General features: G+C 47.5%; 1 protein-coding gene across 1 annotated transcript in view; it reads right to left on the bottom strand.

Moving 5' to 3' along the window:
- Positions 1–238: 238 nt before the first annotated feature.
- The window catches only part of SIAH3 (siah E3 ubiquitin protein ligase family member 3), a 70,573-nt gene continuing 54,654 nt past the window's right edge, over positions 239–16,157 (bottom strand). The window contains exon 2 of the mRNA XM_011219407.3: positions 239–6,418. Within this exon, the coding sequence (XP_011217709.2) occupies positions 5,750–6,418 (669 nt within the window). The 3' untranslated portion in view covers positions 239–5,749. The remainder of the gene's footprint in view (positions 6,419–16,157) is intronic.

The raw sequence follows: 16,157 nt of genomic DNA, 5'->3' as shown, positions 1-16,157 counted from the left end.
TACATCCAATTATGACTTTAAAATAGAGGCAAAAATGAAAAGGGGAGGAAGATAATGAAACATAAGTCAAATATGGCAGCTGGAGAATTTCTGATAATTGCTTTCCCTTGTAGCATTTCATTTCTGCTCCTGCATGTTGCACAGTAGCCTGTGGGGAGGGAAGGAAAAAAAAAAAACAAAAACCACTGCCAAGAAAAAACAACTCCAAAGGATTCAGGAAAACAGTATCAAATGCACTTTAATGACACTCTTCATGGGAGACAGGATAGAGGTAAAGTAGCCTTCTAAGTTTACTTCTTGCTGTCTTTAACATCATAAGAAAGCCTAGAAAAGTATATATACATCAATAATTCAGGGTAAGTAAAATGATTCTCAGTTTCCTTTCTTTTTCTTATGTCAATACCCGAAAAAAAAGGTTAAAAAAAAGAGGGGACTGTTTACAGTACTCAAGGTAAAATATTTTCATACAATACTGGAAAAGACAAACTCTTAACTCATGTAGGTAACCCATGTGATAACCTGAATTGGGGGAAAAGGATCAATGCTTATCTACAACATATCTCTTGGATCTCTTTTTGGTGAGGTTTTTCTTGGCTGGCCATTCTCCAGGTTAACACAACAGAGAACTCACTAGTTCTTGAAGGATATTTTCAGAACGAATCATCTGAAGGTCTAACAATTTACTGGGAGACTCTACTTTTGATGCTATTTGTAGCTGAACTTTGAATCAAAGCATAGTTTTGTGATGTCCAGTCCACAGTCCCTTCGCCTTCTACCAGAAATTGGATCCAAGGGGAAGTGTCAGCAAACCTCACTCCTTCCATCCCTCACATTGAAACCACTGGGATCAGAGTAACTGATTCGCTGTTGACCTTGAGATTCTGCCTGCTTTCAAACACAGCCTGGAGTTTCCTGTGACTTTTACCCTAGCAGGAACCATGCCCTTCATTTAAGAAAAGTATCAGTGAGAATAGGCCATAGATTGTGAACGGGATCATTTGTTGGGTTGCAATGGAGTAAAGTAGCTGGAGTAGGAAAGTAAGATGCAGGGCTCTGTTCTTTACATGACGTCCTTTAACTCATTGCCTTTTCTGTCCCTCAGCTTTGTGCTGTGTAAGGGTCCTGCTTCGGGAGTAACAGATTTTATGTGATGCTTGAAACCGCTGCTCACTGTGCCCTTCTCAGATGTGGGATATTTCCAATCACTAATTTCAAAGTAAAATATTTCTTTCTTTTTCCTTTCTGTTTTCCAAAGTAAAATATTTCTTTAGATGAGGTTTTGGTCTACATGTAGAGATAAACTTGACCTGTAAGAACAAGTAACAGGATCGTCCAGTCCTGTAGAGCTCGATTTTACTTTTTGGATTGGTATGGCCAATAGGCCGGTTTTGTGGAGCTGTGACTTTTCCATGAAAGTCATCAGGTGGAACTTCCTGCACTAACAGCAATCGAGCAGGGTTTGGGGTAGGGCAGGGAATGCCCTTGAAGCTGCCTAGAAGCCCCAGACTCCTTTCTACAGGATAGATGTGTTTTCCCCGTAATTTGCTGTTCTGCTCGCGTGACCATAATTTGTGTCCCTGTCAGTGTGGCCAACAGAATTTTCCTTCTCCTTCCAGAGTCTTCTCTCTTCCACACTGCTGTGTGCAAAAGAGATGTCTTGGTAAACGTTTAACAGCTAGTTCTCCAAGGGGGAAAATGCCTGGCTTATCACATTTGCCAATTTCCAGTGGCGTAAACACTACCACCACAGCCAATTTTAAGTTGTTGCTGTGACATCACTCAATATGGAGCTGGTAGCACATCATTGTGTGGTCTGTTCAACATACAATTATGGTAGAAGTAAATAATCTCCACAGCACAGAAAATAAACGAGTAGTGAACCAATTAGGAAGGGAGGCGTTTTGAATAGTTGTTACCTTTGTTTTTAATATAACTAATTGTACATTTATATAATTCAATTTTTAGTCATGGCTGCGCGTAGTCAGCTTGCAGAATTCCTAAAACATGTAACAACTGGTATACAAACCAGCTCTAGCTCACCAGCCTGTCTTGGGCTGGGAGAAGAGTGGGGAAAAAGGAGAAATGAAAGAGCACACAGCTAGTCCTAAAAGGCCTCAATGCCAGTCAGACTTTCTGAGCCTTGGGTCCACGAATTCATAGAAATAGCACGAGTTGATATTAGTCAAAAGCCCAGAGTTCAGAGTTAGACATGTGGGTTCCAGACCCAACTCTACTATTTGCTGACTGTGTGACCTTAAACAAGGTCCAAACTCTTTTGGCTTAAATTTCTCACCGGTACAATAATAGTACCTGTTTCATAAGGTTGTTATGGGGATGAAATGAGAATAATATATTCAAAGTGTTCAACTTACTGTGTCACACAGTAAACCTTCAATAAATGGTCGCCATGAGTACTGTTACTGTTATTAACCTGGCCCATTTGTAAAATGGCCAAAGTAGCCACAGGTAGTGAGGGCATCTATTTCAGATGCAGGTTCATGCAAAGACTGTTAAAGACAATCTTCTTTGTATGGGCTGACTTCCATTTCAGCATCAACTGTTTATGTAGACACAGCCTCCAGGGGGGAATCTCCACACCTCCTGAAAAAATCATTCTCACCATGAGTTTAAGTACTGATGACTCATTTCTTGCTCTAAGTGTGGCTTTCTCGCTAGGCCTGCTTTTAAAATGCAGATATCCCTTAGAAGCTGAGTCGTTAAGTCAGCACCTGGGTGTGAGTAAGGTCCTGGGATCCCAGGGCTCTTTACCGGACAGACTCCAGACTCCAGGAAATCTAAGAATGAGGATCCTGGAGTGGGTGGGTGGTGAGCCCGAGGGCACAGAAGACTCCACAGCCAGTTCACACTTCCCCCACCCCACTTCTTGCTTCCAGGTTGACCAGTTCTTCAAGCTGAGCTGCCTCTAAAAGCAAATCTGTTCCAGTCTCTCTCTCTTCCTGATCCCTCAGGTATCCCAGAACAAAGACCTGGTTGACCCTCAGGACCATAGACCACTGATGAAGTGGGACCACTGCGGAATATTTGGGGTCAGTCTTCCTTTTTCAAGAACACCAAATCTGTAGTCAGTTGGCCGGGTTCTAGGCATGGCCCTAACCACTTGATGTGCGACCTTGGGAAGGTCATTTCTTGTCTCCGAGTCTCTCTTTTTTCTAGTATATTGAGGCTGTCCATAAGGATTAACCGAGACTGGAATGCGGGAGCGCTTTGTGACGATAAATGTCACTACAACACACTCTGTTGGTGCTCTTTTCTCTTCTCTATGCATTGTTTTTGGTTTGCTCTTTTTTCTTCAATTCCTCACATGTGGCTATGGAGAGGAAGGCCTTTTTGGGAGCACCATAGATGGATGAAAAGAGAACATTTCTACTCTCTATTCTAAACATGCCTAAGTACCAAAAACACAAGTTCCTCTCTGGGGTCATCCATTCATAATACAGTCTTGTGTGCAAAAATAACCTGAGGTTATTCCCAGTTTGGCTCAGGTAACAGCACAACCAGAAGGCAGAGGTGATGTTTGCAGGAATCCTAAGGCCCCTGTGGACTGTAATTTTATCTTGTTGAGGTTTTGTGTGTCTGTTTATCTGGGGCACCTGTGATGCTACAGAAATGTTTCAGAGTAGTTGAGTATCAGAAACCAGGGGAGGAACTGAGGCTTCTCAAAGTAGCATACTTACAGGCAAGGAGATCTGAGGTTTTGGGGAAGGGCCTGGAGGTAAAGGAAGGAACCAAGTGAGGCAGTCTGTCCCAGGGCTGGGCAACCAGCATCAGCTTGCTCTGGGCTGTCTGTGAGGCCAGAGCTGCTGCCCTGGTGGGATGTTCTGACAGAGCCAGCAGGTTACAACCCTTTCTCTGGGATGTGACCTAATGCTCGCCTCAGTCAGTGATCTGATGTTTATTGGCCCTCTCAGGACCCTACCCTAACCAAAGTTTGGCCCCAGGGTCTCAGTGATTGCTGTGTGACTGGAGGGGGCTGCATTATGAAATCTTCTACTGACTGACACCCTTCTGGTGCTTGGGGTGTGGATTGGCAGCACAGGTGACGGGAGGATTATCTAATTTGGAGGGGGGACGGGTGTTGTGTTTCAAGATCGATGATTTTTGGTGGGCAAAAGACTGCTGATGGCCAGCCAGGGCAAGTTGCCTGAAACTAAGTACTCACTTGGAGGCCTGCCCAGATGCAGCCAAGATGGCCGGGGTGAGGGAACAGGGCAGAAAGCGACATCTGGGTGGTGGAAGGCTTGCTCAATTCTAATGAGTGTTGTGTGGGGTTTGGGTGCCATGCTTTTTAGTGACCAGAGAGTAGCCAAGGAAAGGACAGAAACATCAAACAGGAGGGAGAAGAGGGTCTACTGGGAAGGCTGAAAGGTGTTCACCTTTGAACAGAAGAGACGAAGTCGATTAAACATGCTTACTTTCTTCAAATACGCAAGAGAGACTTCTACAAGAAGGTGTTGAATTGTTCTGACAAGCAAATATGAGAAAGCAGTCTATGTAGAAGCAAGATGGATTTTTGTCACCTTTTCATTCACACTGCAACAGGGAGCTGATAATAGTTGACCAGTGACAATGTTTGTGTGCTGAATGGGGGCCCTTGGAACATTTAGATAGTAAGAAAAAGAAAGAGGACCCCCTCTCCCCTGCCCCAGGTATATGAGACACCTCTGACCTCCGGAGGTCCGAGGTCCTGGGCATACCCTCCCAATTCCTGTGTTTGATGCCGAGTCGTGGTTCTGGTTTACAGAATATCAAGAGTAAAGGGGTTCTTCACATGATAGAAAAGTTCCGCCCCAGTGAAAGGGTTGACGGATTTTACAATCTGATAATAAAACTCTCTGAGGAGAGAACGCCCTCCCAGAGGTGGGAGATTAATTTTATCTTTTTTCTCAGCGGCTTCTCTTCCCCTGCATTTTGCCTGTTCTTTCCTCCTACTTGCTCAACAGAGGGCAAAGAGGTTTTCAAGAGAGCACCATAAACATGAGTACTTTGACTCCAGAGCAGGAAAGGACAGCCCAGGCTGCCAGCAAGCTCACAGCAGCCTGCCAACAGAGGGTTCAGCATCTGCCCACCCCCTCAGCCCCAGGGTCACCCTGGCGACCTCATGGCGCGATGTCAGTTCCAGCCCCATGCCCTGGCCTTCAGAGGAGACCCCATCTCCTCATGTCCAGGCGGCGTAGCTCTGACCCTAAGGTTCGTGGGAAGGTGTCAGAGTTGTGTCCGGTTGGTCTGAACTATAACTCTGAGCTGGCAGGGCCCCCTTCCCCAACCTGCTGTCCTCACACATTTCAGAGTTAGCTCAGTCTGAAATAGACTGAAGAGAGAAGGAAGAAATGATTTGGACACTAAATCTCTTTTCCACCCTAACAGTCCACGTTGCGGTCTTGGTGGCTTTTGCTCATGTGGGAAGCAGTGGAGAAGGGCACTAGGGGTGCAGGAAATCACCATTCTGACTGAATCGGATTACAAATGCTCTATAAGGCTATACCGACAAATGAGGACAAGCATCACGCCAAGATCTTGAATCACAGGCTGTTTACCTACTGTAATGCCCATGGCAGACAAATACTAAACACCACAAAGTACCTGAGACAAAAAAAGGAAAGAAGGAAGGAGGGAAGGAGGGAGAAGAATAAAAAGAAGCCTGGGGGCCTGGCATTCGGAGGTCCCAGGGACACAGGCAGAGCGTCTGGGGGGAGGGTGGCTGTGCCTGAATGTCCAGTGGCCTCTGGCTTCACAGCTCAGCTTCCGAAGAGCAGCCCTCCGTAGCAGTGATGGCGATCCCGATGGCCAGGCTGCCATTGTCGGAGAAAAGCTGGGCCAGTGAGGTGTTGAGGACCAGGCAGTCCCCGTCGGTGATGACCGAGTCCACGCACTCGAGAACAGACCGGGGGGTGGCCTCCCATTTGAGCCGCCGATGGTTTCTGTTGAGCTCTAGGCGATAGGTGAAGCAGTCGGCCTGGGTGGGGGTCCCGATCAGCATCATGGTGGCAAAGAACTGGGGGTGCCCTTCATGCCTCTCCTGTTTCCTAAGCACCAGCAGAAAGTGGTGGCCCAGGCAGGAGTGCAGGATGATCCAGTCGGCTGGTGCGGGGAGGTGCATGTCCGTGGCCAGGAAGACGATCTCAGCTCCCTGAAGGATGTCAACCCTGTGCATCTGCTGCAGGTGGGGCACCACCACCTCCAGGTGGCCTTCCCACTGGCAGGAGAACAGGGGGCACATGCAGGGTGTCACCTGGGCGGCGTGCAGCCCCGCCTCCTGGTGGTGGAGGTGGTGTGGGCGAGTGTGGTGGCGGAGGTGGTGGTGGGGGCGGTGATGGCGGTGGTGGTGAGTGAGGTGGTGAGGGGGGAAGTTGCCTTGCTCCGGCGTGCTCTGAGTGATGGCGCGGCGGCTGGACACATACTGGGGGAGAAAGAGCAGAGGGTTAGTGGCTGAGGCCAGTCCCTCAGCTTCGCTGAGACTCCCCAGGTATGCCAGGTGTTATAGGCAGACTCCCCAGCGCAGGTAGAGAAAGCTTGGTTTCCCTCTCTCCCTCCCGCCCTCCCTCCCTTATTTTCTTCCTTTCTTCCTCCCTCCCTCCCTTTCTCTCTCTCTCTCTCTTTCTTTCTTGAAGGGAGGGGTGAAGGGCAGAGGGAGAGAGAGAATCTCAAGCAGACTCCATGCTGAATGTGGAGCCCGACTCCAGGGCTCAATCTCACGACACTGAAGTCATGACCTGAACCGAGATTAAGAGTCTGATGCTTAACCGACTGAGCCAACCCGGTGCTCAGAGAAAGCTGTATTTCTTAAAAAATGAGGGGACTGCCAGACTGTTTCCCAAAGTGGCAGCACCATTCTCATCAGCCACGTAAGAGGATTCCAGTTTCTCTACATCCTTGTCAACACTTGTGATTATCTGATTTGGCAAATACTTTTATGGGACACAATTAGTTGTTTTGAGTGTTCTCACAAATTCAGATGTTGAGACATTATTAAGTCTTCTCCATGACATTTCGTTTTAGTACAGAAGTTTTTCCAATTTTTCCAATTAAAAATAGAAGCTCCTGTAAAAGATTCCTCCTGAAAAAAAAAAAAGATTTTCCAAATCCTAATAGTACATTAAAAAAAAACAAACCTAAAAAATTGAGGTAGATGCCTTAGGTGGTTGAGATTCTGAAAATTCAGTCCAAGAAAATACAATATTTATGTCTTGCTGATTCTTTAATAAGATACTGAATCAAATAGGCAAGTCCCCCCTCAACATGCATTACGATGGTCACTAGTCATAAAGAACAAAAAAAGGCAAAAAATTTTTTTCTTTTTTGATCCTGTTGATATTTTTGTGCAGGCATTGGGAGGTCAATGGAATTTCTGCCTCCCCTTCTTATCATTGCTATTATTTTCAGAATGAAATTTCAGTAAGTTCCTGCTTATTCTTCCTGTGTGGCCAGGGGTTGTGTTGTCTCGGGTGCCCTTCTCCTGAGTCCTAAGGTGGGGTGCAGAGCTGATGAGGGCCAGTTGGGCCAGCATTCCCGGGGAGGGAGCCTCACTCTGATGCCTGAGGCTTCACCTCCCCAGGCACATTTCTGCCCTTTGCCAGGCTCACTGCTACAGAGCAGCTTGCAGGGGGCTTCACACGAGGAGCCCTCCACGCTCAGGCTCTCCCGACCTTCAGCTCCTCGAGGCAGTGTGTCCTCAGATGCCCTCAAAAACACCAGGAGATGAGATGGCCCCTTCTAATCAGGAATCAGTAGACATTTATTGAATACCTTCTATGGCCAGACCAGAGGGTGCTAGGGGTACAGCTGTGAGCAAAATAAACTGTGTTTCTGGCTGTGAGAGGCACAGACATTAGCGTGTATATCATTAACTGATTTTTGCAAGTGTCCTCCCTGTGACCTGGGGACTCTGATTTGTATGTTTCAGCTGAAGAAACAGGCTCCTGTAGTAACGTGCCCAAGGTCCCCAGGCTCATAAGTGAAAGACTGGGGACCCCATTTGCATGCCTCCTTACTCTGCACACAGCAGCTCTGTTCCCCCTTCCCCTCCCTGCGGTTATCCCTTCATCCAGCACTGTGTCCCTTCGGCCCTAGCTCTCCAAGCCCTTTCAGAAAGATGACAGGTGCCTTTGGGCCCTTGCCTCTTCCCCTCATTTCCTTCTATCCCCAGTGTGTAGAGGGTGAGGGTGAAGGTCTGCCTTGCACTCTGGCCATGGGGGCTGCCAGAGTTTCGAGCTGCCTGGGCTCTGAGGATGGCTAATGGTGGAGGCCAGGCTAGCTTCCAACTCTGTAGGGCATCCGGGGCACCGCATCCACTGTAGACACACACCCACATGGTGTGCCAGGTGGTCACCGTGTGGCTGAGGTGACCTGGAGGCAAGTGGGGGTCAAACTCGCTCTGCTCCAGGAGTGGTCAGCTGCAACTGCTGGTTTCTGAGTTCTGCCCTGGGGAATGTAGCAGACCTGGACTGGGAGCTCCAGGGGCCCTTGCAGTATTTCTCGCCCTGTTCCTGGACAGAAGCTAATGGGAAGCCTGCTGTCACCCATCCTGCACGCCTACCTGGCCCATGAAGGAATAGGCTGTGTTCCAGAATCCTGCTAGTGAGGAGTCTGACTTATCCTTTAGTGTTAAATATACAAAGGGAACTAACTAGTGTGTAGCCTCTACTAAGAATTGGGCACTGTGGAAGTTGGTATTTTTTTGTGTCATTGTTTCATTTAATGTTTCACAGAAAAGATCAATACCCCCCCTTTTTTTTCAATAACCCCTTTTAAAAAAAATAAAATTAAATCTGGCTTAGTTCCTACCTGCCTGCTGGTGGCATGTACCATTTAGTCAGTGGGCGAGGGGGAGTTCCTCCCATCCCTTGGGGTTGTACAAAAGCCCAGGGCTCACACACTCTGTCAGCCAGGTGCCAGCCCTCCCCCGCCCAGGTCCTTCCAGCAGACTCAGGACTGGCAGCATGTCGGGGCCTTGTCTGCTAAGCTCAAGGCGGCCTGGTCTCAGCCTTTCAGGGAAAGCTCCAAGCTCTGTCCCTTCTCCCAGCTCCTGAGAAGCTCCTCTCTCTCCCTTTGTCTTTATGACGATCACTAGAGAAACATAAATGCTTGTCTTACGGATGAAGAAACACAGAGAGGTTGAGTCACTTGCCCAAAGTCACAGGGCTCATAGGGGAGCAGCTGGGAATAGAGCCCAGGTCAGTGAAAGGTGACACAGATCACAGGCTGGCTGGCAGCAGACTTTGGTCTATTTCGCTGTTTATCCAGCAGGCCTGATTAAGTCAGTTTCCCTATTAACAAAGTATTTCTCTCCACGGGTTATTTGGGGATCAAATGAAATAATGCCTGTGAGACACTTTGATAACGACATCAAGTACTACATCAAGATGGCATTTCCCTTTAGATGTGGGTTTGGGTGATTACTCTGGTGGCCTGCGGCCTCAGTCCATGCCTGCCTCTGTCTATCCTGGTCTGCTGACCTTTGTGCTTGGGCAACACTCTGGGCTGAGCGCAGGCCAACATAAGGGCCCTGGGATCCCGACATCACACTTGGCCTCCTGTCACAACATGGACCCATGACAACAGAGCATCCGGAAATTCCCACCTCAGAAATGGTCTCTGCGCTTGTTATTCTCCACAAGCCCTTCTCCAGATCCATTTTCCATTTTCTGCATCCTACTCTGTGCAGCTAATATCAGACACATTAAATCAGAGTAGGGATGGGGTGGGGAAGAAATACCTTGGCTTCCTTTTCTTCCCTCCCTCCAAACTCCTGCCAGTGCCTCCCATTGGCCAAACCCAATCAGAGACCCACCAGAAGGGAGCCCAGAGATGCACTCAACAAGGACCGGCTCCCTTTGACAATGGTGCTGGTGAGACGCACAGGTGAAGGGGGAATGCCCACCTGTATGCAAATGTCTCCGTTCCCTCCTCTGTGATATTTGCTGATCTGACCAGGCTGGGCCTCCTGGGCTGAAATTTGACTAGGCTGATAGAGGCAGGGAGACAGATGCATGCCTACAATTCATTTAGCCATTTGACAAAAATGTGTGCAGCCCCTCAGATGAGCAAGGGGCTGAGAATCCCCAACAGAGTAAGACCCGTGTTCTTGCCTCAGTAGCTACTGTGAGTTTGTATAATATAGAATGCAAAACTGTAGGATGCGGGGGTCGGGGAGGCTCTGAGTGCAAAGTAGGAGAGGTCGCTGTTCTAGTCGGGTGAAGCGAAATCTACTCTGGGCAAGGTGTGAGGAGTGGATGCTCTAACAAAAGAAGTCAAAGGTTTGCAGATGGGGCAAATAGCAGAGATGACAAGTCCCATATGGCTGGGTGGATGGAGGCTGGTAGAGACGGAGCAGAGGTGGCCATAGTACTGGAGGGCACTCGGAGGCACCAAGATGGCACCAGTGGCCAGGGGAAGGCATTAGGGGGCCTGAGAGACACAGCTTCATGCCTCAGAGCCCTCCTGTGGGCTCAGGATGGGGCCAGTGGCAAGTCCCCACACTTGTCCAACCAGAGGACCTTAGCGATGGCCATTCTGCTTGGACTCTCTGTTGCTTCCTTTTGGCCTCATCTTCCACTAGCCGATTTTCATTTTTTAATTGCTGCGGGGAGACGAAGGCGAGGGCGTCATCCAAAGCGACTGAAGTGAATGACTGTGCAACTAGAGCACGACATTATAAACTCAGTGAGCCTGTGCACTGGCTGTGCCCCACGGAGGCTCTAAGAATAAACACTGCGTTAATTCTTCACTTTGTCCTCCATTTTCTGATGTAAAATATGTTTCATTGAAATGATCTTTGGGTGAGTGAGGTCACAGGGCTTTTGGCAGGGAGAAAAGGATTCTTTTAATCGGCAAATGCTAATCGTTTTGGAAAATGAATTCTAATCTTCCCATCAAATACAGTGGATGTGTGAGTAATTACTTTCCTTCACTAAACTTAATGCAACATTAGTGATTACACTAATTAAAACTAATGAACTCTTACAGACTGATAAACTCCTCAGTCAGTCAGCGGATGCCTTCCTCCCATTGGCTGTACTTAACTTCCCCTTTGGAAGAGAGATCTTGAATTAACCTTTAGAATAATGTGCAAAATTGGGTTTAGAAGTGTTAGGCTTTATGGACTGGGTATAATTCTTTCCCCAAGCATTAGTGAGACCATTTCCACTGAGGGTGTAATTGAATTTAAAAAAACTCCTTCCTTAATTTGGTCATCCACACTTCCTTGGTTGGTAATGGCTATCCCTCCAAATCCTGGCCTCCAAAGAGGAAACCTGCCCCTGGAAAATTGCGTGACCCTTTTCCAGCATCTGCTGTCTGTGATCAGCAAGCCCTGCTATCGCGTTTCAGCTGAAGGAGGGTTTGTACCCAGTTTCGAATGACAGGCGTTTGCTCTGAGTTTGCTCGAGCCCTCATTTGTGAGAATGACTTAACCGGGTTTCCAGTGCTTGGTGAAGGGGCAGGGACGCTATATCACTAGAAGTACATTTCACACACAGGGAGGAAGAGCAGGTGGGAAGAGGGTAACATTTCTGGGCAGGTATCAGAGTTTGGGGATAAGATCAACGCCTGAACCAAGTCTGGAATCAGGTCTGCTAAGAAGAGGGAATAATTACAACTACTTCCAGGTCCCACTCTGTAGTGCTTAAAAGTTTTCACTGTATCCAGGAAGCATGGTCAAGGTTGAAGGCTGAGTGTCACCTGTTCCATTTTCCTGGGACACCCTGGCTCTTCACTTCTTTTTCTCAAAACCTAGAATGACTGTACATGTGCACAAAAAACCCAGGAGGACTCTGGAATGCCTTCCAAACAGTTAAAAAATAAGTTCAGCTGAGATAGAAAACAAAGGTGGGGCTTTTGTCACCTGGGATGGGACATCTTCATTAGCAAATGTGTCTCATGCTCCGTTTCCCCCAGACTTAGTTATACTTGGTCCACAGATGGATGGGATCTTCCTATGGACAGCATGATAATGTCTATAATTTTCTCTAAAATACTTCAGAGGTGGGAATGTGATATGAATGTATACCTTTTTAACCTACACTCTAGGGACTGTCAGTTCCCTAATCAGGAATTCACACTTTGAGGGGATCATCCAACATTTTATCAGGAAGGCCACACTCCAGAGATAACGACTCCCAACTGCCTCAATTAGTATCCATTTTTCTGATCCACACCAGATGCTGCTAATTAACATTTCACAGAGGTTTTCATTGGTAAAATTAGTTAGTTAATCAGAATAATAAATGCTAGAAATGGACCCGCCTTGATGAAATTTGTGGTTTTCAAGCCATGAAGATTGGTTTAAATGCTTCAGAGAGATTCTTCACTTTAGGGATGGGCCTAGAAGCTTATTCCTTAAATGTTCCTGTATCTGGCCGCCAAGTCAAGGACCGTCTGTCTCTAAAAGATTCTGATTCTTGCCTCTGTTACACCGCTGCATACACAGTTTCTTGACTGATGATCAACATTATGTTTCAGTCGAGCAAGGAGATATCGGTTATCAAGCGCACAAAAGCCTTGGGTCTTGGGATAGGTATGCCATGTACCAGTTAGAAAAGAGGAACGTGAAAATTTTGGTGGACAAAACCGTGTAAAACCAAGGTCCAAGGGCAAAGAGCAATGAGAGGTGTCCATACAGGTGTCTACACAGACCCAGTGCTATGACTTCAAAAGCCTCTTAACCAGCCTGGTCATTGTAAATACAGTATCGTCTCCCTCTATGAGGGGCTGGGAAGGACTACATAGGTGACATTTTGAACACAAAAAATATGACTCTGTCCTTGAGCTCTCAGGGACCTTCTTTAGTTCCTAGATCCTGGCCCTCGGCTGCCCAGGGTTGGGTGATGTAGTTCTGAATAGTTTCCTGCCTTTTGAGAGCCATCAGGGTGGGGACTTACTGTTCACATGTCCTCGATGTTAACACAGCGCCCGACATGCAACAGATGCTTGCTACATATTTATCACGCTCATCGGTGTCTTAGGGCCAGCTTCACACGTGAGGGTCATGCTGGTTCTTGTCCTTTATATCCTTTAGGTGGGTCAGCCACAGTCCCAACTGGTGCTGTCTGTTTGAGACCAGTCAGCCCTGAGATGCCACCATTCTCCCTGCTCAGTGAATTCAGGCAGCAGTGAAGACTTTCCCATATAATCCACTACTTATTATGGCTCACAGTGAAAATCACTAGCTCATGGCCTTCTCTCCTCAACTCGGTTGGAAGTTATTGAGGGCAAGGGGCTGTGTTTAGTTTCCCCCATGCCTAGTCCAGTGATAGGCAAAGCCAGCACTTTGCCATGTGTGGCATCTTGTAGACTCTCAATAAATTCTTGTTGCTTGAGTGAATGAATGCATGCATGATTTATAAATGGAACCCTGTTCTGGACCATATCCATAGAAAAGCTACTTTTTTTCAGCTGGAGGCTCTGTCTCTACCTTCTCTTCTCTGATCTGATAGAAATGTGCGGGTGTGTGTGGGTGTGTGTGTCCCCATGTGTCCACAGCTGTGGGCTTATCAGGAAGGTCTCCTGGTAGCCTCTGGCCCAGAACCCAACAGCTTTGGGACATAGAGTATGTACTGGGCTCTGACCGGAAGGAGGGCAATGAGGTGTGCTCAGCTCAGCAAAATGAAAGCTTTGAGGGGTGCCTGGGTGGCACAGCGGTTGGGGATCTGCCTTCGGCTCAGGGCGTGATCCCAGCGTTGTGGGATCGAGCCCCACATCAGGCTCCTCCGCTGTGAGCCTGCTTCTTCCTCTCCCACTCCCCCTGCTTGTGTCCCCTCTCTCACTGGCTGTCTCTATCAATGTCGAATAAGTAAATAAAATCTTTAAAAAAAAAAAAAAAGAAAGCTTTGAAGAACATACTTTTCATGTCAGAGAGGTACTTTGTTTGCTTTTACTCTTTACGGAGATATTCTAAGCCTCAGACCTTCCTTTTATCAATAGCAGATTGCTTTTTACAAGTTGTTTGGGAAGGACAGTCTGCTGAATCAACCCAGGAAGTCTGCTCGCCTGCTAGACTGATCTAGACCCACTTTCCCCTCCCATATCTCAGCAGGACCGCTGGCCTAACGAAAGGCTGAATGCACCCATCCTTCCTGATTATTTATTTTCTGCTTGCAGTCACCAGGAAGTAACTTCAGTCCAACTAAAGCTTATTGGCCGTCCTCCATTTAGACCCCTCCTCATGAGACGAGGCACTAGTGGGTTGTGCCTACCTAGAGCCCCTGAACTGGACCTTGTAGACCACGCTGCAGATATCTGGCATGCTGCAATTCCCTACCCAATGGCTCTAAGTCAACTTCCTGTAGCTAAGCTATTCCTGGGATCCAAATTCCAGAAGGTGGACCATTAGACATGAGATGCAGCCAATGGGTGACTCTTTGGGGGGATATACACAGACCTTGGATGTGTGGCCAGTGGGGCTTCACTTGTCTTTGCCTTAGACCTATCACAGTGTAGGATTAAGCCTCATTCACAAGAAAGTGAGGCAGGTCATTGGTTGGGGGCTATGGCCACACAGATCACTATAAAGGCGTAATTATTAAAGTGGAACATATTAGAAGAGTCTCTTACCTTGATTCTTACTTGTAAGTATCTGGACTTGTAAGTATGTGGACCTCCGTTTGCACTTTGGCTAGAGCCCTGCAAGTGTTAGGGGCGGGCCTGCGGTCAAAGCATGGAGTCAGAGAAGTGCTGCTCCATCTTCATTCATTCTTGGCTCTGCCTTTCATCTGCGAGATTTTGAGCCTGCTAATGAGTGTTCTGAGTCTTGTAGATGAAAGACTTTTTCTTAAAAGCAACTTTTTGTGTAGTCAGGTTTTTTATATCTGCAATTGGCAAGTGAAACTGGGTGCTGGCGTGAGCAGTCCAAAGGTGAAAAATAAATGAATTGGAGCCCCGTTACCATGAGCATCTCCATAGGATGACTATAGGACTGAGGGAGTGACGTGAGGGGGGTGCACCTAGCATGCTGGGAGCACCGCTCCAACCAGTCTGGGCAAGTGCAGGGTGCAGGGGACAGAGCTGCTCATGGGGTGGTAGGAGTCTGCGCCATCACCTGAGAGCGTGCACGGGTGGCTAAAAATGGCTACACACACAAAAGCAAACTTCAGAAGCTGTGAGGGGGCAGACATGTGTCCTGGGTGGTCTGAGACATTCTGACAGCCAGGCTGCTCCAAGGCCATATGCCATCCCTGTTTTTGTTTTTGTTTTTAAGACATCATGACGAGGAACTCTGCAAACTCAGCACTCTCTGCCAGAGCTCTGTACCTTCCCCATCCCTTCCCCTTAGAGTAGCCATTGGTACCCAGCCTGTGATTGCTGAAACCGTGGAACTTCTAGTGTCTGTAGGGACCTGGAGAGGCAATGCAGAGAGGTGTTCACTTGTGTGTGTCCCTGATCCCCAGTGTATCTTTGAACTCTTTCTTTGGAAATTCAGAGTCAAACTTAACAGAAGCATTCCTGAACTCACTCTGACTACACTTTCAAAGTGGATCCATGCTTAGGGTCAGGCCTCGCTTACTGTATATAATATTAGGCCTGTCCTCTAGGACTTTCCAGTCTGTCCGTCCTGGCTCCCAGTCTCCAAATTTTCCACCACTGACGAATTCATGCCTGCACGCTGTACTCCTCCTTAATGACAAGGCTGTGAGAGAAGCAGGGGTTCTCTGCCTGCCTAGGAGCCCCAGTTAGGATTCTGGTTTCCTACCTGAGGACTTGCTGCTTTCCTGGATGATTAAGACTGGGGATGGCTTCACTGTCAGCAAACACTGTGTCTACACACAGGCATGGATGCAGCCTCTAGTCCATCCAGGATGGTTATCAAGTCACATCCATGTGCTAATACCAGAAAGGCCCAAATCTGGAGCAGAGGACCAGGTCATTTCACACAAAAGGTCACCTTTCAACAGCAGGCTAAATTCCCACATAATCGTCTTTAGCAAATTAGTTCTTCCTATAAGCCTGTCCTTAAAATAGGAAGTGTGTCATTTGACGAAGAGTAGATGGAAAGATAGTGCTACAGAGTTGAAGGAAAACATATTTGAAATCAGACTAACTTGGAAATGAATCCTGGCTTTGCTACTAAAAACTGTGAGACTGGATTCATTAATTAACCTCTCTAAGCTTCAGTTTCTTTATAAGATGGGAATAATACTAGGTCA

The sequence above is a fragment of the Ailuropoda melanoleuca genome, chromosome 7 (assembly GCF_002007445.2).
Source record: "Ailuropoda melanoleuca isolate Jingjing chromosome 7, ASM200744v2, whole genome shotgun sequence".
NCBI classification, from domain to species: domain Eukaryota; kingdom Metazoa; phylum Chordata; class Mammalia; order Carnivora; family Ursidae; genus Ailuropoda; species Ailuropoda melanoleuca.
Note: the sequence above shows the minus strand (reverse complement) of the source record. Positions and strands in the feature narration are given on the sequence as shown.